Source organism: Podarcis gaigeae (genome assembly GCF_964106915.1).
Source record: "Podarcis gaigeae genome assembly, chromosome: 1".
In the NCBI taxonomy this organism is placed as follows: Eukaryota; Metazoa; Chordata; class Lepidosauria; order Squamata; family Lacertidae; genus Podarcis; species Podarcis gaigeae.
The window spans coordinates 44,291,893-44,319,810 of record NC_139678.1 but is presented as its reverse complement, the minus strand read 5'-3'; the positions used below and the strand labels follow the sequence as shown (position 1 = coordinate 44,319,810).

Sequence of the window (27,918 nt, the reverse complement as noted above, 5' to 3'; positions counted from 1 at the left end):
GTTGCTGCGAAGCGGGAGGAGGAACAGAAGGAGACCCTTCTGTTCCTCCTCTGGCTTCGCTAGACAGGCGTGTTGCTCAAGGTGCGCTGCGCCTTCTCTCTCTCTCTGCGCAGGAGAGGCGCTGCGCAGAGAGGGAGAAGGCGCAGTGCCCTTCAGCGAAGCTGGAGAAGGAACAGAAGGAGACCTTCTGTTCCTCCTCCGGCTTCCAGGACAGGCGCGTTGCGGCGAAGCCAAGGAGCCTGCATTCGCTCCATAGGACGCACACACATTTCCCCTTCATTTTTGGAGGGGGAAAAGTGTGTCCTATAGAGCGAAAAATACGGCATTTGCATTTTCTCACTGCATCCACAAAGGCTTCAGGTGGAACTTCCTAGTTACTTTTAGCAGAAAGGTTGATAGTTTTGGTTGGCTCAAGAGATCCTCTTTTTGAAAACCATTCTGACTCGGCAGTGTGCAATGTGTCATTCTCTGTATTTTTGGTAGGGGGTGTTGATGGTGTCACAAACACAGTCACATGAATGTGAATAGGGTTTTTTTTTTAAAATAATCACTGTAGATACAAGCAGAGCCCAAGCTGTTCATCATTTTGCACGTGGGCCGTGCTGTGCATACCTTGATACAGAGGCTACCCCTGCTGTGGTGTATAGTGAAAAGCATTCAGCAGTATTCTGAAAGAGAACTTTCCCCCATTCGTTCCCTGTGCCAGTGTGACGGTATTGACTGCGTGCCAGCATCTTAGGTTACATCCAAGTTACTTAAGCCTTCGAAGGATTTCAGCAAGGTTTAGCCTAGGATTGCTTAGTTCTAAAGTAAATAAGAGCACATATGGAGGAAATTAGGCAAACATCTATCTTTTTTATTACTGACTTTCTGGTGTGCCATTACTTGGAACGGTTGTAGGAAATTCTTCTACGACCTGTTAAACAGAGATCCTGCTATTCTGAGTGCAGATAGGCAGTGACTGAGAGAGGGAGAGGAATACAGCTCTCTTGCTTTTAACAACAGCAGAGCACATTACGATCTGCTGTTCTCAAGGCAATGGAAGTGCTGGTGAGCTAGGCGCTTAATCCGTTTATCTGGAGAAATTGTAATAAGGTCAGCATCCGTCTTTGAATAGCATTTCTGGTTTGACTTCTGCCTCATCGCTACTAGTTTAGAGACTCGTTCTCGTTCATCTCTCTGTCTGCTTCCTGCACTCTCTTGGCATGCTGCACACAGGATAAATACCGCCAGTTGTGCTGAAGGACTACTGCTTCTCCTTCTTCATTCAGTTACAGATTCTGTATCACTTCTTTTTTTGGAGAAATATTTATTTGCTCTTCATCTCTCCTTCACACTCAAGAGAGAATGGAAATTTCCAGTGCCAACAGAAAAAGGATGAAAAGTGTGCTTTAAAATACAGAGCACAGAAGCGTCTCCAGCTTTGGTCTTCCGAATTTAGGATTAAAACTGCAGGATGTCATGCCCGGACCATCGCAGCAAGACTTCGACCACACCCATCTATATTTCAACTGTGGAAGTTATGTTGTCTTCCAGTCAAGTGACCCCATCGCTGGCACCCAAATCAGCTGTCTGGGGTAGCTCTTTCCAGAGGATGCCACCAGCAGCAATTTTATCAGACTCAGCCTGGTATTTCCCAACTCATCCATCACCCGCAGATACCTTGCCAAGAAATGACATCTCACCGTCTCACTCGATATCTTCTGAGGTTTACAGCTCAAGGCTGGATATAGTCTTGGCACATACAGATAAGGGGAATGGTTTCGGGAAAGACAACAGTTGTGTTAATCCTCCTGGCATTAAGTCGGCATGCCCTGCACTTCACAGAGATCCTCAGTACAATGGTTACAGCAGTGCTGGTGCCCAGTCATCGCTCATCTCCAGCAAGCAGTGCTCAGGATGTGACTGGAGTGCTTGCCATTCTTTGACTGATCACACTGGTTCCATGCAGTTTGCAGTACCTTTCCCACCTGCTGCTGCTTCCACAGCTCTACCATGTTGGACATCACGTCTGGATGTTTCTCTGTGTGCAATTCCAACTCAGAGCAAAAAGCTACATACAGCTCTGACACCTTGTAGTTCAGAGCCGCCAGTCCGGCATGGTTACAGCCCATGCAAAGCTCAGCTTCCAGATCTCCATGCTTCAGTAAAGCTTTATATTTCAACTTGCAGTATAGCAGTAAAGCCATTTAGGACTTCTTCTCAAGTCAGCAGCCATGGTTATTCCAGTCTTTTTTTACCTCGTCGAAAAAACATGTCGTCAGCATCTTCCAGTCTTGCAACAGGTCCTCAGATGACCCATCAAGCCATCCCCTCAAGAAGCTCTGCAGATCTTCAGATTACACAGCTTCATGTCACCTCCACGGCTAAGTGCCCTGGTCTTCCCCAGCAAACAGTTTCCAGAGAGATATGGTTATCTCCAACTACAATGTCTAAAGGAGATAATCCTGTTGGCAAAAGGACTGTTGCAAATGCACATTTAGATCCTGATTTGGTTGTCTTTCAGAACCGTCATTCAACCAGCAAAGAGTTTGGGAGGACCTCCAGCACTAGGATAATTCCAGATTGCCATAAGGTTTCCAAAATAACCCTTATACTTGCCACCCCTTGGACATCCTTCCCTATTCAAGTGATAAAGGAATTCAGGAAAAACCCAGCTCCTTCGGTCTTCATCAGAGCATCAGGTTCAAACACAGGTGTTTCAGCGTTCCAAACAGATTATATTGGCTCTGGCTTCTCACTGTCAATAAACCCTGTTTGCTGTCCTGAATTCCAACCTTTGCAACAATATGATGCGAATTCACAGTCAAAACCTTCTAAGGAGCCAAACACTATAAGGAATGCGGATCAAGATACACTTGTGACAAACATGCAGGCGCGTACAGCATCCCACAGAACTGGTGAGAGTGCATGGTGTCCATCTATCTCTGTAAAAATTGCTTCCTTTGGAGCTGGGCGGAGAGTGGTGAAGATTTCCATTCCATTTTAGAAACCTATGAAAGCAAGCATAACCATGATTTTTTATGTTTAAATTGAATTTATTATCTGTTCAACTGTTGTTCTTTGTTGCTGTTGCTTTTTTCTGGTAGTGGTGAAGAAGGCGACCCAATGTAATTCTGTTTTGTTTTCCTAAAGTGGAGTTCTTTGTTTCTTTGTATGAACCATGAGACTGTGGGGGCACATTCACTCCTTTCTTTAGATAGGTTTGTCTGTGTTCCTAATTTTAAATGCTAACTTGTCAATTGCAGCTTGAATTTTACTTCTTCTAGCTTTCACCAGGAACAAAACAAATGTGGGTTGTAAGAACGACCCAAAAATATGAGTTTTAAGTGAAAAATATTTTCGTGTGTTTGGTTATGTCAAAACTCAGCTCATATGGCTGAATTTCCCCTGACTAAAATGTGGCTTGAAAGCTGCCTGACTACTGACAGGGTCTCTCATCCCATCAGTTTCTGGTTCTGCCAGATACCCATTAAATGGTATAATTGAAAAGAAGTCTGGATGCTTTAAAAGCTAAAGTGCTTGGGAAGTTTTCTTTTTCTTTCTGTACATGCTATATTAGCCTGTCAGCCAACTGAAGAAAGGGGTGTGTGACCTGAAAACTGGTCATTTTATCATTGGTGGTGGTGGGTAATTTATATCACGCTAATTTCATTACTAGCCTGGTTGATGGGGGTCATTATGAAAATTTAAAAAGAACATCACCATTTTCTTTTGCCTGCAAGTGTCCCGACTCCTTGCATATAAGCTAGCATTTTGGGAGCTGGAATTTAAAAATAACAACCCACCTTTACCATTGGACTCTGAGTGGCTGCTGGAAAGGTTCAGGATTCAGCTGAAATGATCTAAAACCTGTTGAAAAGCCCCAAACCAAAAGACATTTCTACTCATCCATAGTCCATTGTGTAATCTCATTATGTTTGTCATTGCTTATGAAAAAGGTTGGTGTGTGTGTGTGTGTGTGTGTTTTGGGGGGGGGGGAGTATCACCTGATTTTTCTTATGTCTTTTTCCATAATGTTTTCATAGTGAGACTAGCAGAGAGGCAAAAGGGTAGAATGTAATCTTAGGTCATGATTCTGGGGCTCTGCATTCTACATCTCTATACATAGGCTCAAGATGCAAGCATCTTGCCATTGCCACCATGCCATACCTTGCAGAATATTTCATTTTCCTGGGAAAAATGTTTCAGAAATAAATGTTTTTATGATGACAGAAAAATGTGACTCGGCGTGTTTATTGAAACCTAATTCTGTTGTTGTGGTCCCTGGAATGGAGCAAGGAAAGCCCTGCCCCAAAGCCAGATGCAAATAGCTGTGCTATATGAATGGATGCAGGGAAAGCGGGAAGGAAGCGGAATCTCATTCACTACCACGTCCCAATGCTCTACACATTCATATGGCTTTCTGCACAGAGACCCTAAAGGCATGCAAGCTTTTATGCAGGTAGGCTTTCAATATGTGGCCTGTACCCTGAAAAAATAAAAGGGCATAAACCCCATGCCCACAGCATATGTGCATACTGTTTATACACTTGCAGGCACTGTGTGTGGAGTGTTAGGACAGGGCTGACACGCAGGACCAATACATGTGTTGAGTCACCGCCCATCGTTATGTGGAAAGCTCACATGTTTATTCCAGACAAGCACATTATAAACTTAGCTTCAGATGAAATGGCATCTGAAAACCATGAAAGTGGGGAGCAGGGGGCGAGTGGGAAATCCCATTTATAATAATGTGTAAAGTGCTGCTCTGTGAATATTTATTGCATTTCACATCAGCTGGATAGTTATGGTGCAAATATTATTTCTGTATAGGAAAATGGCAACATGTTATGCAGTCTTTAATCATAGGTACATGCTGATGTGGATATGTTGTGGAAGTAAATTTTAGTGTTTTATGGAAATGCTTTATTCTGTAGTTTAATTTAATTTTATGTTTTAATCCTTAAATTTTAAAGCTTATGTAACTGGTTTTTATGTCAGCAAACTGCTTAGAAGCCTATTTGGGGGCTAAGCTGTATAATAATAGTAATAAAATCACACATATTTACATTTTAAAAATGCATCTTACAATATCAATATGTGCCTTATTCCACCCTCAATCTGATATAATACTAGATTTAGTGTACAGCTCCTGAGTTTCAGTGAAGTCAGCAGGACTGGATTCCAAGTGAGCATGCACAGGATCTAGCTGAATCCGTTCCTGTTATTGAGTACAACTTAGTAAATACATTTTTCTGCATGTCATCAACACTAGCTAGATTTATTACTGCAGACTTGCACAACCTGTGGTCTGTATCAAGCCAAATGCAGCCCACCAACCAGGTATGGCTGGCTGCCAAGGATTCAATAGATCCCTTGTTTACATTGCATGCTGTTAGGGAGTGCAAAAAGCAGACGATATCAAGAGGAGCATAATATATTGCTGATGGACTGCGTTCAACTTGCCAGGCCACAAGCTGTATAAAACTGAGCTACTGCTAATGTAGCTCATCTTGTTTTGACGCAATTGTGGTCAAGCAGAAGCCATGCAATGTTTAGTAACAACAGAGATTTGACAGCATTCAGTGTGACATTTAAAATTCCACAGACGTATAAAGCTGGTAGCGGTTAAGTTTTGCTTAACTAGACCAGCAGTCCATCTGCAATTGACTTTTCCACATACAACTGGAGTTTTAGATGTAAAACTATAAAACATCAGGCTCCAAAGGGCACTTTCATACTGCCATACTTTTGTGTCTATCACTCATATACCTTCAGACAGATGCTGTTATGCATCCTTTGAGTCATACGAGTGCAACTTCATGTCCTATCAGAAAAGAAAGTAGGTAGACTTTGAAAAATAGCAGCAGCTAAATAACATTTTCAAACAACAAATCTGCTACTGTAACTTCCAGGCATCCAAATTTCCCTGAGCAAGCAATGCAGCTAAAATGGCCTCACTGAGTGATTGATTTGACGAATAGTGCAATCTTCATTTTATTTTAAAACTATGCTTTCAGGTTTGTTAATGAATACAACCTGACAGCTTCTCATTCCTCAACATTCCTTATCCCTTGAAGACGTTTTAGCCAAAAGACAAAATGTAGTACAGTGACACCTTACCATCTTACAACCCTTTTACCGCCTACTGCTATTCCACTGCAGGTGTTATTTGAAGAATTATGCCTTTACATTAATATGCATCTCCATGCCAGCGTTCCACTGAGTGATGAGAGACATTTCTTGTTCCTCATTTTAAATAGTCTCAGAAAAGATAGGTTGTGGGGGTTTTCCAAGGAGTACCCAGAGGTCCCTACTCTTTCAATGGATCGGAAAAACTATATACGTATGTTCTTTAGAAAATATATAATCTGAGGTTACTGGAATCTTTTGAACACCTAGCCTTTGGTGACACACATTCAGGGAAGTAACAAGATATGTCCCAAATATAACAATCTTAACCAAAAGTGATTTTCATTATTCACAGACATATTTGAAAAGCAGTGACTTTGGGAGCACAGTAGATGAGGTGGAGCAGCAGATCAAGAAACACGAGGCTTTTGAGAAGCTTCTGGCCTCTCATGTTGAAAAGGTAAACACTTATACGATCCTGACCTTAAAGGAAGGTGTATTTAGGTTATAGGCAAATGCCCAGTTTGGTTCTTAAGAGTTGGTTAAGAACTGGTTAAGATAATTGGAATAATTTCTGTGCTAAGTGAAAACAATCAGAATCATGGCTACAAGAGCTGATTCACGCCACCATTTGGGGGGTCCGTTTTTTTCAGTGTCTTTAGAAGTTATTCTTGAGACAAAACATCTGCTAAATTTTGAGGGAAGACAAAATAATTTCAACAGGTATAGCCCTAGGATTGGTAATAAGGCCGTTTTTCAGCCGGAGCTCAGCTCTGACACTTCTCGGGTAGGCGCCATTGCTATTCTAAGAGAACAAAGGAGATGTTAATGGCGAGCTCCAGTGCCTATTTTTCTTGAAAAATAGCACTGGTATAATACATTATTTTTACTGGCACAGCAGCCAACATTTCTGATTCCCTCCAATTTCATTAGGTTGAACTTCAGACTTGCAGTTCTAAGGATCTCATTTGCATCTATATTTTCTTCCAGTAGAAAAAAATAATACTTTGTGAACAGAACAGGAACCCTTGATTGATTATGTATATCACATGAACGCACAGCTTTGATTTTAGGCTTGTTTCCTTCTCAGGAATTGTCTCTTCAGGAACAGTCAAGAAGACTGCAGCAGGACAGTGAACTGGATAGAAAACAGATTGATCTTAAGCTGAATGCCGTGTTAGAGAGAAGAAGATGCATCAAAGATCTCTCTCAAAATAGGCAAGAAAAACTGCAGATAGCCCTTCTGCTGGCTCTCTTCTACCAAAATCTGTCAGAGGTGAGAATGATGCTATTGCCAAGATTACATTTTGTAATTCCCAAGTACCGTAAAGCCCAATTCTATTAATCATGTACCCATGGTAGTGCATAAATGTGGTACATAATAAAGAGTATTACATTATGAGAGCCACATTTGGGGGGTAGGGGAGGTCATCCCATGATGCTCCTGTAACATTTCAAGAGTGATAACCATCTAGGGAGGGCCAATCACACAGAATGACCACCCAGCTAGGTTTGGGGGTGTCTATTTCATTAATTAGGGATGCGGGTGGCGCTGTGGGTTAAACCACAGAGCCTAGGACTTGCCGATTAGAAGGTTGGCGATTTGAATCCCTGCGGCGGGTTGAGCTCCCGTTGCTCGGTCCCAGCTCCTGCCAACCTAGCAGTCTGAAAACACGTCAAAGTGTAAGTAGATAAATAGGTACCGCTCCAGCGGGAAGGTAAACGGCATTTCTGTGTGCTGCTCTGGTTCGCCAGAAGCGGCTTAGTCATGCTGGCCACATGACCCAGAGGCTGTACGCCGGCTCCCTCGGGCAATAAAGCAAGATGAGCGCCGCAACCCCAGAGTTGGTCACGATTGAACCTAATGGTCAGGGGTCCTTTTACCTTTATTCCATTAATTGGATCCACATCATTGGCCTTACCCAGATGGTTATGGCCCTTTGGATGAAAAGCAGGAGGCTGAACATAATTTCACAGCAATCGCCCAATGGCTACTGTATTTTCTGATAGAATGGCTTGCTATGTGGACCAGCTGTATCAGTAGTCTGAGAACTCCATAGAGCAGGTATGGAAAAGCTGTGCACATCTCCTCCAGCCCCCATGGCCAATGGTCAGGGATGATGGGAACTGTAGTCCAACTAGGGACGTAATAAGACATTGTTTTCTGTTCCACCCTGTATTGCCTTCATGCAGCACTATTTCTGTCCAGCTGCCATTCATCTAACACAAGAAGCTGGGTTATTTGTCTCAGTGACTAGTGTGGCAAAATTATGTAACTTAGGTAGTTTATATTATTAATTAGGTAAGTTACACTGTCAATGTGTTGTTCTACCCTGTTCATTCACTGTAAAGGAAACACAATGCAAATGTGAAAGCAAAAAGACAACAAATACCTCTTGTGTTTGCTAGATTGATTTCTGTTCTGGACATGAGACAAATAAGCAAACAAGAGCAATATCTGCCCCTGTTTCTATTTTTATCAGAGTTCTCTGACATCTCTAAGTCCAATAATATGTCGTGGTGCATGTGTGTGTGTGTGTGTCACAGGTTCCCCACAGTGGCGTAGTGTGGGGGGTGCAGGGGGGGCCGGCCGCACCGGGCACAACATCTGGGGGTTAGGGTTAGGGGGCGCAAATCCACGGGTTAGGGGACGCAAATCCACGGGTTAGGGGGTGAAAATTACTTGCCTTGCCCCGGGTGCTGACAACCCACGCTACACCACTGGTTCCCCATTCTTGCCATGGAGATATGAAGAAGTTAAAATTTGCCATTCTGAAGGAATCTGTACTTTTGTTAGCACAACCAAGGATCAACTCTCACTTTACTTTTTCATTAAATTTAGCCTGTTTTGAATATGCCCTTGGATTATCAGAACATGACTAGGGTGATCTTTGTCTTTGTTAGTTAGATTGATAGGGAAACCACTGTGTTAAATTCATGTGACGTAAGACACAAGGATGTCAGTGTTACATAGAAAGCAACAGCAATATGTGTGAAATACTAACCACACTGATTCTTTGGTGACAGGCAGAGAGCTGGATTGATGAGCGCATGCAAAAGCTGGAGGATCCATCTTTCCAAAATCTTAGCAACCTGAGTGACAAAATGAAGCTTCTGCAGAAACATCAAGTATTTGAGGCTGAGATTCTGGCTCACAAGGATCTAATTTCTACTGTTAACACGGTGAGTATTGAATGAAGCTGCTGTGATCTTTAGGTCCCATAGGGGCCTTTTGCAACTGTCAGATCAAAAGATGGAATAGCCTTAAAACCTTTTACCGAAGAAGAAAAAGATTGAAGAGCCTTGAAGTGAAAGTTATTGTTATCCCCCAATGTGTAGATCTCTTCAGGTCTCTGGAGTTTTCTTGTCTCCATGCACTGAAAATGCTTGGTTACAGCCTGTATGAATAAACAGTAGTTAGGGTAATTGCTGTTGAGAAAGGCCAGTTCTCTTCCCATCTGCAAAAAATAATATACAAATAAGTACAAATTCCTGGTTCTACCTTGTCCTTGACAAGAAGCAGCAGCTATAAGGAAGCCTCTGGAAATTATTCATAAATAATAATGGCTCTCTCAACAGCAGTTTGTTTTTTAAAAAATGTGGTCACACATTTTTAACCTTATCCACTTCCACAGAGTCATAAATCTATATGGATCTGCAATGGTTGTGTCGTCCAACCTGTTTCCTGTTGCTGCAGGAAACCTGCTATTACAGGCCCACATCCCTGATAGTTTGGCCCTGTATCTCCCTGGCGTTGAGCTTTTCTTAGAAACATATGGAAATATTGTGTTTCATCTTTTTCTTCTTATTTAATTATTTCCTAATTACATGAAGCAAGGAGAAGCCTTATTGTGCCAGAATCACCCGAAATCAGGGGAAATCCGTCGTAAGACTCGTTTGCTTCAAGAACGGTGGGAGACACTGAAATGTGCTGTTGCTGCTCGTGGAAAGATGCTCGAAGACATTAGGGATTTCCTGGAATTTCTGCAGAAAGTGGACCATGTAGAGGCTTGGATCAGAGACAAGGTCAGTGAATTTTACTGGCTAGTTGCAAACTAGTCATTATGTGACTCTTCTGTAGACTATTATTACCATTTTCATACGTTTATAGCTAACAAGTTTTCTGTAGTTGCAAAATCTACAGAAGAGTCACATAGTTTTATTTATTTTTGAACATTTCTCTGCAGTGTTCCCACAGCAAATGCATAAAGTATGTTTAGCATGCAGATCAAACATGCACATGCATTTTTAAACACATGCTGGCCTGTTTCACACATAATCTAAACCATGGTTTATGTAACCTAACTATCTAACCCAGCAGACTAATGGTTTGTTTTCTGCCAACAAACCATGAGTGAAGCCATTGTTTGTTGTTGGCTTGTTTTAACCATGGCTTGGTGTTGCATCTGAACCCAAAAACCTTGCTTAATCATGGTTTCTTTGGCTACCTCACAGTAGATCATCATCAAGGCATGAGTCAAGAGAAAATGGAAAACAAGCCAGACTTTGGAAGAACAAGCCATGGCTTCTTTGCTCATCCATGAAACAACTCATGATTTGTTAAACAGACCATGGGTTTAGTGTTATGTGTATACAGTGTTTTATGACAGAGCTCTTCTCCCAGGAATTCGGCCTTTCCTGCAACAAATAATTATGTTTGCTATATTTCAAAAGTGCAAAATGCACACATTTGAACATTCAGAATGACGGTCATCATGAAGATATGGGAAATCTCTTTAACAAATCAAAAAGTATCCGTTTTGAAGTGGTCTCTATTTTCCTTCTCTAAAGAGCTGTCATGTGAATTTTCTGATGGATATGGAGCTTTTTGCCAGCTACTTACAGGAGCATGCTGGAAATTCATTTGTGTTATGGAAAATGGCACCTCTTCCTATAAGTACAGTGCATGCATGGAAATCCTTAGGCACAAAGCTTTAATCAAAGATAACTGTGACTTAGACTTCTATTGTTTTGGCTTCATAAACCCAATGCCTTTTGAGACAGTGGGGATTCAGTTGTCCTCCTTTGTATTAGCATCTGCATCAAACATCGGGTTCTGTTAATACCTTTACCAGAACAGAATGTAACACAGCACACGGGATGTTACCTGATACTGTAAAAAGCATATTGTGGTTTGAGGGCCCGACCCCCACGAAGTGAAATGAAGACACAAGGACACGTGATATAAGGTTAATGGGCTAGAAAAGGCCACATCTTTATTGATTACAGCAATGAAAAGGTATTGGCTTAGGCATTGGATCGAAACAAGTGGGTTTATTCACCAGGGGTTCATCACCTGTTGATGCTAATCCAACTATAGGCTCACCCCTGCTGTCACCGCGGGTCGTGCCATGGCCTCCCGCCAAGCAGGCATCAGACAGAATACATGACCGCCAGATTCCTTTAACGCAGGGGTCTGCAACCTTTAAGACAAAAAGAGCCACTTGGACCCGTTTCCAAAAAAACAACAACAACTGGGAGCTGCAAAAACATTGCAACATTTAAAACAAATATAACACTGTATATATTGTTTCTTGCCTTAATGCTGTATATACAGGATCGTGCAGTCAGCTGTCAATCTCAAGAAAAAAGGACAAATAGCTAATTAAAATATTTAATTTACAACCAGTAAATTAAATACCACTTCAAAACAGTGACCAGTGTATATGGCCCCTTTCAATGCAGCCTGCTTACAAAGGCGGGAAAGACCAGCAATAAGCTGTTGCATAACGTTCCCCAAGGAAAGTGTTAGCTATTCACCAAACTTCCCCCTGCTTAGTTTAAAAAGGGGCTTCAGGCAACTAACTCCCACGTGGAATTTCCTATAGTAAGATGGCGGCCGCCTCAGAAGACCACATGGGCAGATAAGATGGCTGCTGGGACGATCCGGTTACCCAGCAACAGCACAGCTGTTTCCGACGCTTTTGAAAGCAGCCGGCAAAGCAAGCGTTGGAGCGCCGAAGCCACCTAACCCCCACAACTAGAATGCTGCGCATGTGACCAAATGGCGAGGACTTACTTTGCTAGAGACAAGCCCCGACACTACCACAAGCCTCCCTCTCTTCGCACCGCCCAGCCTCCCAAGAAAAAAAACCCACCTCAAACAGTCACAAAGCACAAATTCCACGCGACCGCAACTTGCTATGCCCAATAATCAATGCCCCAAAATGCCATAGAAAATTAATCAGGGCCCCAGTGTACCATAAATCATAATCAGTGGCTGATGTAAATAATAATTAATAATGAGGCATTCGTCGTCATAAAAATACCTTTTTATTATTCATTTGTTTGACCCCTCAGAATTACTCCTCCTCATAGAAATAAAATTAACAAGTTACCTTTTTTTGAGTGTGTGTTCTTCACTCCCCTTCAAAACAGTGACCAGTGTATACGGCCCCTTTCAATGCAGCCTGCTTTCCCCAAGGAAAGAACAATTCACCAAACTTCCCCCTGCTTAAGTTTAAAAAGGGGCTTCAGGCAACTAACTCCTCCGCCTCCTCCCCTCGCCTCCTCCCCTCCCCTCGCCTCCTCCCCTCGCCTCCTCCCCTCGCCTCCGCCGCTCGCTTCCTCCCCTCGCCTCCTCCCCTCGCCTCCTCCCCTCGCCTACTCCCCTCGCCTCCGCTCCTCGCCTCCTCCCATCGCCTCCTCCCCTCGCCTCCTCCCCTCGCCTCCGCTCCTCGCCTCCTCCCATCGCCTCCTCCCCGGAGCCGCAGCAAAGGCTTTAAAGAGCCACATGCGGCTCTGGAGCCGCAGGTTGCCGACCCCCGCTTTAACGGAATACCCCTAAAAATTGAAGGCATAGGCAATGGCCACACCTAGCACTTCGACACACCACAACACATTATTCCAATGCCTAACCGCCTATTCCAATGCCTAACCTACCCACCAATACCACAAAAGTTGTGACGATTGCTACGAGGTAGGCAAAAAACCCAAAAAGCCTAATGCCAAATGGAAAAACTCCTACCAGGCCCCCCGGGCAACCAGGGCGACCAACCTAAGGTCCATAGCAAGGCCAATGACCTAAGCCCTAACTAAAAGGGAGTGGAGGGTGGGTGACTCGTGACGGGACGACGATGAGGAATGAGGCCAGGGAAAGGCTGGCACTGCAGCAAAAGGCTGCTGAACACGCCCCCACCGCGGAACCTGGTTGGGTGGCCACCGGGGGGGGCGTGAGTGCCAGACAGGTGAGCTGGAGGCAGGGGGCAACGCCCGCTGCTGGGCGGTGCTCGGGCTCCCGCCCACAACCACTCCCCTCTCTTTCAGGGAGGAGAGTCTTTGCCACTCTCAGAATGGGAATGACTTATAGGGGACAGAGTGGGAAAATACCCAGGTGATAGGTGATGGATGTCATCTGTTGATACCCTGGACCTGCATTGTGCGTGAGATATTAATGGAATGCCTATTTTACTGTTTATCTTTTCCCAGGAAGTCATGATTAATATTGGTGATGTGGGGAATGACTATGAACACTGTCTGCAGCTGATGAAAAAGCTGAATGAGTTCCGAGGAGCATCAGGGGTAAGAGATACATTTCCAGATTCACCTTCCACAGCTGGATAACATCTAACTTTTCAGCGAGCTGTTCAGACCTATTTGGCTGCTGCAAGTGTGAGTTAATACAATGCTAGATTGGTTGGCGTAGTTCTTATGTCTACCTGTTTAAGGTTGAATCCACCTTATTTGCCATAAAGATCATTTGACATACGTCAGTGTCTCTTACAACATCAGTCAGCTATGCTGTAATGGGAAGCAACCTACAAAGTTATGGGCCTAGCATATGTTTGCTAAAATGTTAAACTGAATGTAAACTTTATGTGAAAAACCCACCACATATTTTCTACAAGAAAATGAAAATGTGATTCTAATTATCCATCCAGACAGTCATGTTTAGTTGTATGGTGGAACACTGAGCATTTGGCTGGAATTTTGGCATTAAGTTGCAGTCCCGTTACATTGAGCATTTGGGGCTAACAAGGAATTAAACCCTTTCCTCCTCTGCAAGAAACTGTATGACCACCAAGAGTTCAAAGTGAGATATATGCCCAAAATAGGCAAATGTGGACTTTCTAGCTATGTTTGATACTTATGGGAAGTCCTACCATTTGTGCAGCAAAACCACTTGTTGCACCAACATTACAACAGTATTTCCTACAGCAAAGGCATAAAGTATGTATGACATACTTTACCATATACTTGTATTTTACCATACAACCATGTACCTGTATTTTCAAAAATAATCACATACATGAATCTAGGGGCCCTGGCCAGATCTGGCTTCCAAGATGCATGCAGTCTGAATGCTTACAGATGTCAGGATATCACCCACACTTCACGTTTGCCAAGAGAAACACTGGTCATAACCAAGACCAGGTTATGTGTTATACACATCGGATTTAGCAATCAAGTTAACCATGGCAAAACTCTTTCTTATTTCTAAATATTGTATACCGTTCCTTTATACATTTAATTGCTTGAATATAATATAATTAATGTAATATAATGTGGGCCTGGCAAGATCAGCTTTCAAAACAATACAAGCCATTAAGAAAATATAGTAACACTTTGAGCAAAGCAGTGTGACATGACAGCTGCTTGTTTCATCTTTCTCTGCTGTGACCTCTCAGTTTCTTCATCTCTGGTGCTGAGTCATCATGACCGAGCTGACTTATAGCTCCCTGGGGCTTTATTAACTTTGGCACTGAACTGAGTTGAGCACTTGTGGCCAGTTGCTGTGTGGTGATAATGGCCCATTAGCTGCCACTTTCAGTTTTCTACGCGTGGCCATCTTTCAGACATAAACAGAGTTCACAACCCCAGTGCATGGCATCAATTCTGACAGAAACAGAAAGTTTGGGAAGAGCCTCAGTTTTCTAGCAAGCGAGGTTTGGAAGTGAATGGAACAATCTGAAGCTGAATTATGTTTGCTGGGGCTTCCCTTCTTTTCATCTTCACTCAGAGTTCTTCCTGTTATCCAAGCGTCTTTGTACTATGGGCCTCTTGCTCCTAATGGCAGAAGGAAAATCTGTATTGTGTCTATAACAACCCTTAGAAAGCTGGGATCTTTACAAACTTAAGTTTCCTTCTACAGTGCTTCCCTCTTCCCCAAAAATATTGGAGTGAAAATGGATCTGGCAGTTCTGGGCAGAACTGTCCCATTTCAACTGCAGGAAATCAGCAGAGCTAGACCAGGCAAGGCTAAACATTTCTTGGTCCCTTATGCCTTTCACAGAAACCTGTTGGCTATAGCAGAACAATAAAATCCATGACACTCAATGATAAAATAATGCAGGGATGAGAATGGAGATCATTTTTTTTAATGTCTTAATTAGAACAAGGCTACCAGACTTTTTTATTATTTATTCATTCATTCATTCATTCATGGCTCACCTTTTACATGCATCTCATAGTGACTTGCCAGAGTTAAAAAGAATGTTCAATACAGTACAAGGGAAAAACAACTAAATAGAACTTTTAATACTATACAAAATTAACACTTAAGGCAAAGATCTTTTCATCCAGCTGGAAAAGCTTGTCAAAACAAAAATAGCTCCCAATAGCTTCTGGAAAGTACAGTAGTCGGTTCTGCATAGTAAGGTGGTTCCCAGCTTGGATTCTGTTGCTGAGGTCCACTTCACATATCAGAGTTTTTCTATATGTGTAAATGCAGAGTATTAATGGGCATATGAGACATCTTCCTGAAACACTATACAAGTGATGTCTGCAAGGTCAAATGTGGCTGCCATCCCTCTACACCATATTTCCCATCTTTCCCCCCTCCTGCACTGTTGGCTGCCATCACCACCCATTCCAATCTCCAGCTGCTACTTGTTAGCCCTTAGCCTACAATAGATATTATTATTTTGCTCATTTGATACTTGCTTAGCTATGGAGTCTAAAATGTGAGCCTACCCTAGAATGAATAGTGAATAGTGGTATGTATGTATCACAGTGCATAAGGAATCAATACTTCTTTAACTAATCCCTACCCATCCCCAAGGCTCCGCTAAACCCATGATTAATTGCTCCTTGCTCCTTGTGTGAGTTTATTGTACTTACTGCAAAGTTGAAAATTTGAGTACCGCAACGGAACAGTTTGGCCTTCGAAACTATGTACTTTTCAGAACTGGATATTGATCATGATCCAGGAAAAGGTTCGTCACAATGTAATCTGTGTTTGATGTGTTGTAAGCAAATATTTTCATTTCCATGGTGCATTGAAACAGACAGGAGGCAGTGGTTTCTGAAGAATGTTATTCATGGATATGATCTGATTTGTTTTTCACTGTGAAGTGATAATAGCTATGTAGAAAAGAGTGGGCACTGACTAGTCCTACAGCCCTCCTCTTGAAGTGGTTTTACAGGGCTCAAAACTACCCGGTCTAATCTAAAATGGGGGGGGATGTTGCCTGTCTGCTGTGCCATTTGAGTTGGTTTCTTCCATGTTATGGCAATGCTGCTAGATTCCTCCTTTGCACCTTTGGGCCAAAGAAGACATAACACCATTCACACATTTAGCAACCACATACATGTTTTGTTTAGAGCAAATTGCAGGCATTGGGGGCCAATTGAGATTAGGCCCCAGTAGGAGTCGTCAACCCCTTGCTGTTATTTTTATCTGGATGACCATTCTCCTCCTCTTCCTGTGCTTGCTGTTTGCAATGGTCCCAATGGGAATTTCCATTACAAAATAAATGGCAATAATGCGGGGGGGGGGGCATCAAAATAGGACTATAGCAGGGCTCAAAGGGATAAGGCCTCCCAGCCCTCTACTGCAATCTTGATTGCCAGTGCCTGCATCTGCTGTTTACTCTAAAACAAACCAGACACCATTCATACAGTGACTAATGATGTTATGTCTAGTTTGTCCCTTTTGTCAAGGGTCACATTCATTCAGCAATGTGAGCAGAACAGCAGAGGTTGTATTACTGAGATACTCTGGCAGAATGACATAACTTTTACTTAATAACTGTTTATATATAAGCTGGCTGTTTCTCTTGGTGTTGGTCATGTAGGGAGTGACAGTGGACGATGCCCACATCAAAGCCATCAATGTCCTTGCTGTGAGGCTGGAGAGGGAGAATAAGGAAGAGATGAAAACAATATACCAGCGCCGAAAGCAGCTGAATGAGAGGTGTGTGTGAATCTATAATGATGTCCACATGGGGGATGAGCAGGACAATAAAAACTGAACAGCTTCAGGGCCCAAGAGGAATTGGTAGTGCCACCTGCACTGATTTAAACAAGAGATAAGACTGATCTTAACATATATGTATTTTCATCATTCCTCACTATCCTAACCATACTTTCATAGAATCATGGACAGGTGGTGTTAGAACAAATGTGATGTTCAACTGGGCAAGTTCCTCTGTCCAAAGATTTCATTTTTTCCACAGGGATTGTATTGAGTTTTTAGCTTTTAGCAAAGGGAAGGGGGAATGCAAGAAAATAAAGCTGTGGGGCGAACTACAAGATGTACGCCAAAGGAGAAGTCAACCATCATTCTTAAACCTAGGTTTATTCCATAGGTTAAATGATCTTCAATTGTCATCAGTGTCCACTGTCATACCTATTAACTCCCAAGTGGTTAGGCTTCCTTTATGACAACATTTCCAAAGCTGTCTTTCACAGCACCCTGCTATGCTTTGAGCACAACCCATCATGACTTGCTAATTGACCTTGGCAGCCAATTAGCATGCTGATGCCAGTGGTGTCAGTACTAGGTCAGACTAGTCTCTAGGCCAGTACCTCGAAGCTTGGCAGAGAGATACGTGGTGAACAACAAAAGGCAATAAAATTATGAGTGGAGATCAATCAGCATGATATCTTCCTAGCCAGTTACAGGTAGGTAGCCATGTTGGTCTGCCATAGTCAGAACAAAATAATAATAATAAAATCCTTCTAGTAGCACCTTAGAGACCAACTAAGTTTGTTATTGGTATAAGCTTTCGTGTGCATGCACATGCACATGAATGCTCATACCAATAACAAACTTAGTTGGTCTCTAAGGTGCTACTGGAAGGAATTTTTTATTTTTTTGTTTTATCTTCCTAGCCATGTACTGTACTTTCTCAAGCTGTTTCTAAGACAGCTCCTTTCTGCATCTGGCAGGTTTCCAGCCATGACCAAAGATAACCCACAGAGCCTCTTTGGATTCATGAATGCAACTTAAGTTTACCTTGCAGCTTGGAGAGACAAAACAAAATCCCATAGAGAAGTTCTAATAGGCTATAACTTTGCAGAATAAAGCTGTTAAAATGTATTTTCTTATGGCTAAAATTTGAAACTTCTGTCTTAGAACAACTAAACTTAGGCCACCAAGCCACCCATACCAAGAAAAGTTATAATTATGAAAACTTTCATTTAATTAATAACTCCACATGTATTCTTCAACTTTTCTCTTAACCACTTTTTACATATCTTCATTTCCAATTGTTTAAACGTCTACCTAAGCAAAGCAGGGCAGTGGCTGAGAGGTCTCATAAACCAAAGTGCAGGTTTTGAAAGCAGCTTCTAACTCCCATCTTTGAACAGTGTGATCTGCTCCAATAAAATGATTTTTTTTTTAATAATAGGTGGAACAGTTTCCATGGTGATCTCAAATCATATAGAAGGAAGTTGGAAGGAGCTCTGGAGGTCCATAGTTTAATCAGAGAAATGGGCGATATCACTGAAAGAATAAGTGAAAAGGTGATTTGTTTTGTTATCAAGTTTCCATTCCTATTGTCACCTTGGTGAGTTCCCTAAAGTGATTGAAATTCCAGTGACCCAAATAAACAGAGAAATGCAGGGGTAGCATTTTCTTATAGGAATACGTGGAAAAAGAGAGCTGGCAGTCCCAGCTATTGCAGTACTTCTCTGCTTTGTGACTGGGGTTACCCACAAAGTAGCAAAATAGCCTAATCTCTAGAGATATCTTGTCATAAGTAGGTTCAGTTTAAACTGAACTTGTTCTGTAAACTTTACAGTTTATATAAAATGATCCAAAATTATTGTTGTTATTATATGTTTATTTGTAAAAAGGGTAAAGGGACCTCTGACCATTAGGTTCAGTTGCTGACGACTCTGGGGTCGTGGCGCTCATCTCGCTTTATTGGCCGAGGGAGCCGGCATTTGTCCACAGACAGCTTCTGGGTGATGTAGCCAGCATGACTAAGCCGCTTCTGGTAAACCAGAGCAGCACACGGAAACGCCGTTTACCTTCCCACCGGAGTGGTACCTATTTATCTACTTGACTTACACATGCTTTCAAACTGCTAGGTTGGCAGGAGCAGGGACCGAGCAACGGGAGCTCACCCCGTCATGGGGATTCGAACCGTCGACCTTCTGATCAGCAAGTCCTAGGCTCTGTGGTTTTAACCTACAGTGCCACCCATGTTCCTTATGTTTATTTGTACCCTGCCATTTTCCCCGAGAGAACTCAAGACAGGTTAAAAGTGTCAACTTCTTCCTGCAATATGGCAGGCACCAATGATGGTTTGTTTCCATTGTTTATGACTAGACGACCTTTTTACACTGGAGTTTGCAAACCATTGATGCTAGCTTTTTATGGACACCCATGCTATGAAGTGCATATTCCATGACGTCTTATAATACTTTTTGTTTTGCTGCTTTTTCTTTAAACCAGTTTGAGATTCTGAATGAAAATGGTTTAGAAATGAAAGAAGTTGAAGGTGCTTAAAAGAACTGAGCTGTGATATTTTCTTTCCTTTCCTTTCCTTTCCTTTCCTTCCCCTACCCCCACCCCACAAATGTCTTGTTTCCTTAAGAGTGCACTGATACAAACACTGGACTATGGGAAAGATTTGGAAAGTGTAGAAAACTTAATTCGAAAACATGAAGAAATGGAGAGGGAAACTGGTGTCATTCAATCCAAGATAGAGGTAAAAAATAAAGTTAATATCCTGAAATGCGAATGGTAAATACTATATGGACACATCCATTGACATTTGTCCTGCAGACAATTTTAAGCTAATGCAGTAATCATGTCGCATCAGTTTACAATGGATCATGGTGTTGTAAAGAGGCCTGGGGGGGGGCTAGTTTTGCCATATTATGTCCCCAGTAGTTTACTTTGCGGTCTTACATGGATGGTTTCATTACTAAGATTATTTTTCTTGTCTTTCTTTGTGTATTATATATTGTGAACAGAAAAGTAGGGCATAAATGTCCTAAATCAAAAGTTTTAGAAGGGACCATTATACAGTGTGCTTATGGTTCTTTCAGGCTCTGGAGCTAGAATCCTTTCCACTTTGCAAGAGGAATCCATCTTCCATAACCGACAAACTGACTATGAAGCAAAAGGAAATGAAAGACAATTGGCTACGACTTCAAGGCCAGACCAAGCAAAGGTAAAAATATTTAGAACATGGCCACCTCCATCCTGTATGCATTGTTATCCCAAGAATGGAGAACCTCCAGTCCAGGGGCCAAATGTGGCCCTCTAGAACTCTGTCTAGCCCTTGGGACTCCCTCTAGGCCATACGTCTTACCAGTTTGAGTTGCACTCTTGAATGTTTTTTTTTTCCTGTCTAGAATGTGTCCTTGGACTTTCCATAATGCTGCTTCCTTGTCTGGTGGTGGTATTGTTTGTTTGTTTGTTTGTTTGTTTGTTTGTTTGTTTGTTTGTTTGTTTGTTTGTTTGTTTAATATACCATAATATCTAAAATAAAAGCAATAACCCAAGATAGAAACTTGCCTACTGTACAAAGATAGAATTCTGCTCCATCCCACTGCTGGCATATAGCCTCTACTTGGGGTGGTATCCAGGTTCCAGATTCAGGAAAAAATTGAGTACCACTCTAGCCCTGCTACCATGAGTACCATAATATGTCTACACCACAAATGATGTTAGGGGCAGAACTTGGATGGAATGTACATGAGTTGAGTTGCATTTAGGTATGTGTAATGTGCTTTCATATTTCCTTGTTTGTGTGTGTGAATGTCGCTAAAGGAGAAAGTGTAATTTTATAGGTAACGGATATGCAAGGCTCTCCACACATGGCAAAATATATGTTTTCCTTGCTGCCTTGAGTTCAGTTTGCAAACCTTCTATTTTCACTGAACCTGGCTCTATTCCAGCAAAGATATGCTTAGGAATTGTTTCCATGCAAGAAGTACTGCTGGGAAATGCCGCAGGTAGGTCCAGTCAGAACTGGTACTAGATTGTTCTTTGTGTGACAGGGGTGAGAAATTGGCAGCCTCTTACCAGTTGCAGAAGTTTAATTCTGAAACAAAGGAACTCCTGGACTGGATTCAAGAGGTCAAAGGTCGAATGGAGGCTGGTGGTCTTCCTAGAAGTCTAGCTGAAGCAGAAAGTATGATCGAAGAACATCAGGAAAGAAAGGCAAGTATGAATCACATCAGCTGGCTATAGGCATCCTGATCATGGATTCCATTGCCTCATTCAGGATCAAGCTACATAGTATATTTAGCACATAGCCCGCATCTACGTATTGTGCCTTTTTCTTACTCAGAAGCAAGCACAAGGAACCATTCTGAATAGGTACTGTGGGGAGGGGAGATCACTTAGGTACTTATAACACAGCAGTTTGACTTCACCCTCAGAGGCACACTGCCTCTTGAGACAGATGAATGCCAGCAACATTATTAAAACTTCTGTCATTTACTGCAAACTTCAACGACAACAACAATATATTGACTTGGAGAGGGACCAACTCTATGCTCGGGCTAGAGAATAAATCATTTGTTCTCTATATTTATTAGCTCTCACAGTTTCCTGTGCAGTTTCAGTGACAACTCAAAAACTAATGACTTTCCATATAAATATTAGTATTGGAAGGTACTCTGCAGAGCCTGTTTTTGTCCCCAAAGACCTATAATTCTGGATAGCTGTATTTCTGCATGAACATTTGACATCAATCTACCCAACATCTTTTTAGGAAGAAATTGAAGCACGAGGGGAAAGGTTTGGGGCGCTCAGCAGCTACGGTCAAACCCTTGCCAACTCCGGTCATTATGCAACCCCTGAGATCCACCATTCCCTCACTGGACTTCAACAGGCCTTGACTGAAATGATCCAGATCTGGCAAGAAAAGAATCTGAAACTGCTTCAAGCCATGGATTTGCAGGTAGGTGGACAAATGGTCTGAGACAGCCAACCAAGAGCAAGTGCTGTGAGGAAACATCTGTCAGTAGCTGTTTCTGGTTGATAGATGGAGAAAGTGGCAGCCTTACAATTATGGACTCAAAGGGGAAGAAGGGAAGAATGCACTCAAAGAACTGAAATATGTTGCTGCTTTTGTCTTGGTTCAGTAAACTAAAAATGAATGAATGTCAGTTTCTTTCTTAGTTTTCCCCATTTCTGCATGGTTGTTGTTTTAAAGTCCACATGAAAATTCATATACATTTTTGTTTACGCTTCTCTTAATATACACATTTTTGAATGCCTTTCCTCTCAAATATAATTCACTTTTGCATACAATTTTCTCCAATGCACATATTTTTGTGTACATTTTCTCCAAATGTATACATGTGCACATGTTGTTGTTGTTGGGGAATGGTGTTGCAAAATTGTGTTTTGATTCGTTTATTAGCCAAAGTGCAAGCAAATTAAGTAGGTTTGCATTAAAATGTGAATGAATGCAATTCTCCCACATCCCTACACTAAACGTATCTTCAGCTCAAACTGAAACCATCAGTTAACTTTGATAAATCCTCCTGTTTCAATTTTGGGCAGTGTGTGTCTGTGTGTTTCCCTAAAATGCATAAAACAAAGATATTTTGCCAGGCTTGATTTATATTTATATTATTTATATTTATATTTATATTTATATGGCTTGATTTATAAATGAGCATAGCTGGAACTCATCTTGGTCTAATAGTCGCGTTTATGCCCTTTCACATGGAAGCTATTTTCTCTATTCATAGATATATAGAAAATGGCTTCTGTTTCTCACTGAGGAGACCATGGCACAAAGCATCCATTGAGGAGTACTCTTTCATTCATTAGTGGTTTACTTAGATAATTGACGGAGCACTTGAATTGCATGTAGAAAGTCCCTGGCATCTCCATCTAAATGATAAGGTATCAGGAGATGTGAAAGATCTCTTCCTAAGACCCTGGAGAGCAGCTGCCAGTCATTCAGCAGATGTATCCTCTGGCATAAGACTACTTCCTGGTGCAAGGGTTGGAGTGGAAATCCAGTCACCACTGGATATAGTAGTGACTCTGAATCCTAGAACTGTCTGCTGTGCTGCTTTTTAATATCAGCAATGACTTGGATGCTTATAAGTAATGTTAGATCTTCCACCGGTACCTATCCTAAACATATATTCTTGCAAGTAAGCCCCATTGTATTTTGTGCTGTCTTGATTTTATTGGGAAAGAGCTCACCATCTTTCTCTCTCCTGTGCACAGACGTTCTTAGGTTGTGTGGAGCAGAATGAAAGCTGGCTTAGCAGCAAAGAGGCCTTCTTAGCAAACAAAGACTTGGGGGTAAGAAAAATAAGCTATATGTTTTCTATTTTCAACTAGAGGGAGAAGACGTTGGCACAGAGTAGAAAGTGTAAAAACCCTCCTTTAAATAAAATCACCCTTAGGAAATCTTACTTTTAGCTCTCTTTGCCAAAAGGCACATGGGATTCCTCACCTTTTGTCTCCTGCTACCATTGGCTTTATTCAGTAGTTTCCTATTCCTCACTTTCTCCTCTTTAACACTGTCCTCCAGTCTGCCTTTTCTTTCTAATGCACATGTATTAGGACAGCCTCTGAAAACACTGATGAATTTCAAAGCCCCATAGTCACCCAGAGCTTTTGATGATACCCCCATATTCTGTGGTCTTGCATTCAACAAGCAAAACTATCCTGACCCACTGGAAAGTTTAGATCAATGGACATTTGAATCCTGAAATAAAAGCTTCCCCCAGTTTAGACAGTGGACCCTAAGCTCAGTGGAAGAACAATTGCTTTGTATGCAGAAGCTGCCAAGTTCCACCCCGGGTATATCCAGTTAAATCTACTGACACTGACTAGATGAGGTGAGGTGAACCCTTGGTCCACCAGAAGTTGCTGAACTATACAGCTCCTGTCAACTTCACCAAGCATGGCCAATGACTGGACTGATACAAGGTTGTTTCCTATGTTGCCGATTTTTGCCATCCTCTTCAGGATTCGGTATCCAGCGTGGAGAGCCTGCATCAAAAACACATGCAGTTTGAAAAGGCCCTGGAAACCCAGCTGGAGAAGATTGACATGATGGCCTCACGTGCCCAGCAACTGAGGGACAGCCAGCATTATGACTCCGAGAACATCATGAACAAGTGCCAAGCAGTTCTCAGGAGGTAGCACCTAACCTTTTCCTCCCGTGGTGTCTGTAAAATCTCTCCTAGCAAGAGTAGAGAATCTCAGGTTCAGGGGAACCACTGTGGCCCTCCAGCCTTCTCTCTCTGGCCCCGGACTGCACTCACCAGCCCCTTTGAGTGCTTCTGCTCAGTGGGAGTGTGGCCTTGAATTGTGCTGGTGCTTCTTGCCTACCAGGATGGATGATGGAAAGATGTGTGTGTTGGGGTATGTTCTGACTTTTGAGTGGAAAGTGTGTTACATCTGTTGCTCTGCTCATGTTTGCCTCTAGTGCCCCCTGCTATTTGCCCGTGTCCCCGGAAGGTTCCCCATGGGGGAATATGGCTGTCTGTCTGAAAAAGGCTGTACCCCCCCAAACAGAGACCCATCTTTTAAACGATTTCTCGATTACTTACCACTCATCCTATGGTATTCCAGTTCTTCAGAAGCTCTTTCAGATAAAAGTGCACTTACTCAGCTACCAGTGCCCCACTTTGGGAAATGTACATAATATTTACAGGTGTTCATAGCACTAGGAATGTCTGGGAATATGTGCTTCAGATGTGCTCATTTTTGGATGCTATTTTTTGGATTGCCAGCCCTGCTCAGTTTTGTGGTTCTTTGATTCTAGTGAGATTATCTGTCCCAAAATTTAAGCATATATTTTGAACTCGTTTTGGAAGTAGATCGTGAGAAAGTTCAGTTAACCACCCGTGCCATCTTATCACCAGCAATGTTTCTTCTTCTTCTTCTTCTTAGAAAGGAGAGGCTTCTGGAAGTTGCTTTAGCTCGCAGACGTCTGCTGGAGCAGTCGTGGCTACTACAAAAATTTCTACGGGATTCCTTTGAGGTATAATCTGTTTTATTTGCCGAGACTAACTTAAGCCATGATGTGAGAGCCAATTAGCATTGTTTGATATGAAGTAATGTGTGTGGATGCTGGGAGAATGGAAATGGAGCAAGTCATGCAACACCTTGGAGAGAGAATGGCACCTCATGGGCTCTGCAAACATGAACTGGATTTAAAGCCTTTCTGCAGGTGTCAGTGATACTCTGACAGGTGTCAGTGATACTCTGATACATACAAATGCATTGCATACAAATGATGCCGGGATCAATCCCTTGCATCTCCAGAGGGTTTGATCCTGGAGAGACCACTGTCTGAAACTCCAGAGAGCCAGTACCAGAATGAATGTCTGAATGGAGATCTGTCCATGACAGTAGGGGCCTTGTTACTGTGTGGACAGAGCCCTTTCTCTGACAGTTGTATGTGTGGGAGCTCCTTCCAGGCATTCGGTGTATATGGAGACAGAGAGGGCTGGAGCCTGCCATCAACCATTTCCACACATTAATTAGTTACAATACCTGTAGGAATGCAGATAGAGGAACAGTTCTGAAAGAACTCTGGGGGATCTCTTAACTGTATGTCATCCTGGGTATTAATGCTGGAGTGTGACCTACATTTTCTTTGTGAGTCTCCTTTTTCTAAGGGTGCTTCCGGGCAACTTGTTATTGAGCAGTCATTCTGATTGGTTTGCAAGGAAGCCAGATGACGTTGTGTCCAAAGCCAGTGTCATCCCACATCTTCCAGTCTACTGCATTCTCCCATCACTTTCCTTATCACAAAAAAATCTGCTGTTTGGGGGAAGCTCACTCGTTATGCAAGAGCTCCAAATCAGCTTCTGCTGTGCAACCTGCTGTGACTGAGCCCCACCCAGTAAATACAGTCAGCCTGGAAGTGCCAAAGTGGAAAGCATGATAGAGGAAGAAAAGACACTGTCAGCCTTGTTTGCTTGTTTCACATCCTTGTTGTTTCTCCCCAAAGGTGGCTGCCTGGATGAATGAAAAAAACAGCATTGCTCTGGATGAGAGCTGGAGAGACCCAAGCAACCTTCAAGCCAAATTGCAAAAGCAGCAGACTTTCCAGGCGGAGATTGTGGCCAACAGAAGCCACCTAGATAGTATCAAAGCTGTAAGTGTGAAGAGGGGCTGCCAGAGAAGTCTGGTTCGCCAAAGAAATGCTTGGCCATCAGAAATAAAATCACTTGAGTTTAATTATGAGTCCCAAGGAAGATGAGATTGCTTGAAACTGTTGATACCTAAGGATGTAGTTCAGAAAGATGTTGCCCAATTCAGAAAGATGAGCCAACAAGAGAAAAGACTTTGATTTTCTTTATTTGCAGGAAGGAGAGAAAATGATCCAGGAGGGTCATTGTGCCTCTGATGCCATCCAGTCCAGGCTGCAGGAAATAGATGAGCTTTGGGATGAGTTGCTGCAAAACTGCCATGAAAAGAGAAGGAAGATGCAGGATGCCTACAAGGTGAAGCAAAACACTGGGAGGGAAGTGACAATAGAGGAAGGGTGGTGTAGCTGTGGACTTCCAGGTATTCCTGGACTACAACCCCCAACATCTCTGACGCTTGGCCATGTTGACAAGGCTGATGGGAGGTGCAGTTCAGTGCCACCTAGAGGACCACACATTCCTCACCTTTGCTTGGTTGACAGGTTGCCAATTTAAAAGTCAAGGTCAGCCAGAGGAAGGATTTGCCACCAGCAGTATAAATAATCTGAACATAATTCACATTATGAGTCATAAGGAAGATAGGGTCACTTGAAGGTGCTGATATTGAAGAATTGGGTCCAGAAAGGTGTTCTCAAGTTCAGAAGGATGAGCCAACAGAAGACGGCTTTGGTTTTCTTTATTTGCCAGGAGGAGAGACGAAAGAATTACTTAACAAATGTGTGGTGTCTATGCTTGCACTCGTAAAAGGGCTCTGACCAATCCTCGTTTGGTCTCTTCCCCCCGCGCTTCTAAATGTCTGTTTACATCTGGGTTCTTTCCTCTGGATTCAGGCCTTACGTTTCCTACGCACTGTGGATGATGTGGAGAAATGGCTGGAAGATCTAGAAAACGAGATGAAAGCCCCAGAAGGCAGCAATAATTTACTGGTTCTGGATGATCTCCTAAAGAAGCAGGAGGAATTGGAAGAAAGCTTTGTCAGTTACAGAGACCAGGTGCAAGGCCTTATCAATGCAGTGCAAGAATTTCGAGAAGAGAAGCATTTTCTGGCAGATGAGATAGAAGAGAGGGTTGATCACGTGGTGCACAGGTGCTTGAATAGTTCTTCATTTTTCCTTTCCTTCTCTCTGTGTTCTTTCTCCTTTCTATTGTCACTTTTTTCTGTTGTCACCCTCCACTTTCCATCTCTTTATTATTATCGCAATCCTCGTCTTGGCACTTAAGTTTATTATCCCATAATCTTCCTTGTACGTCTCAGACCTTCTGGCAACTCCTGCAGCCAAGTTGGTGCCAAACATATTGCTCAGCTCTCTTTTGGACCACATCAGCAAAGCTGGGGTAGTCTTGTCACCTGGGCAGTCCAGGACCTCCATACACACTGCCCAGGCTTGTCCCCCAGGGAGATCACTTCAGTGCTGCTAACACAGTGGCTTGACTTCACCCCTGGAGGCACACTCCATTGTCTCTTGAGATAGACGGATA

The 27,918-nt window shown here is 42.6% G+C and overlaps 2 protein-coding genes across 3 annotated transcripts in view; both read left to right on the top strand.

Annotated features, from left to right (window-relative positions):
* SPTBN5 (spectrin beta, non-erythrocytic 5) overlaps positions 1-27,918 on the top strand; it is a 110,072-nt gene that overhangs the window by 60,889 nt on the left and 21,265 nt on the right. The window contains exons 35-51 of one of the 2 annotated variants that reach the window (XM_083746069.1): positions 6,470-6,574; positions 7,205-7,390; positions 9,142-9,297; positions 9,949-10,140; positions 13,543-13,635; positions 17,130-17,248; positions 18,690-18,804; positions 19,884-19,997; positions 20,341-20,465; positions 21,298-21,460; positions 22,017-22,205; positions 23,495-23,572; positions 24,245-24,417; positions 25,175-25,265; positions 26,241-26,387; positions 26,599-26,736; positions 27,270-27,526. In XM_083746069.1, coding sequence (XP_083602195.1) covers positions 6,470-6,574; positions 7,205-7,390; positions 9,142-9,297; positions 9,949-10,140; positions 13,543-13,635; positions 17,130-17,248; positions 18,690-18,804; positions 19,884-19,997; positions 20,341-20,465; positions 21,298-21,460; positions 22,017-22,205; positions 23,495-23,572; positions 24,245-24,417; positions 25,175-25,265; positions 26,241-26,387; positions 26,599-26,736; positions 27,270-27,526 — 2,441 coding nt within the window. Of the gene's footprint in view, positions 1-6,469; positions 6,575-7,204; positions 7,391-9,141; positions 9,298-9,948; positions 10,141-13,542; positions 13,636-17,129; positions 17,249-18,689; positions 18,805-19,883; positions 19,998-20,340; positions 20,466-21,297; positions 21,465-22,016; positions 22,206-23,494; positions 23,573-24,244; positions 24,418-25,174; positions 25,266-26,240; positions 26,388-26,598; positions 26,737-27,269; positions 27,527-27,918 lie in introns of both variants that reach the window. The other variant, XM_083746070.1, reaches the window with a different exon arrangement.
* On the top strand, positions 754-4,439 carry LOC310848378 (uncharacterized protein). The gene is made up of 2 exons (XM_083747417.1): positions 754-2,900; positions 4,282-4,439. Exons 1-2 carry the CDS (start codon positions 1,457-1,459, stop codon positions 4,311-4,313), a joined length of 1,476 nt encoding a protein of 491 aa, XP_083603543.1. The 5' UTR covers positions 754-1,456; the 3' UTR covers positions 4,314-4,439.

Excerpts from the sequence above, each read along its gene's own strand:
- LOC310848378 (XM_083747417.1), top strand. The coding sequence starts at position 1,457 with ATGTCATGCCCGGACCATCGCAGCAAGACTTCGACCACACCCATCTAT. Across the intron at positions 2,901-4,281 it reads TACAGCATCCCACAGAACTG|GAAAGCCCTGCCCCAAAGCC; the intron begins GTGAGAGTGCAT and ends GAATGGAGCAAG.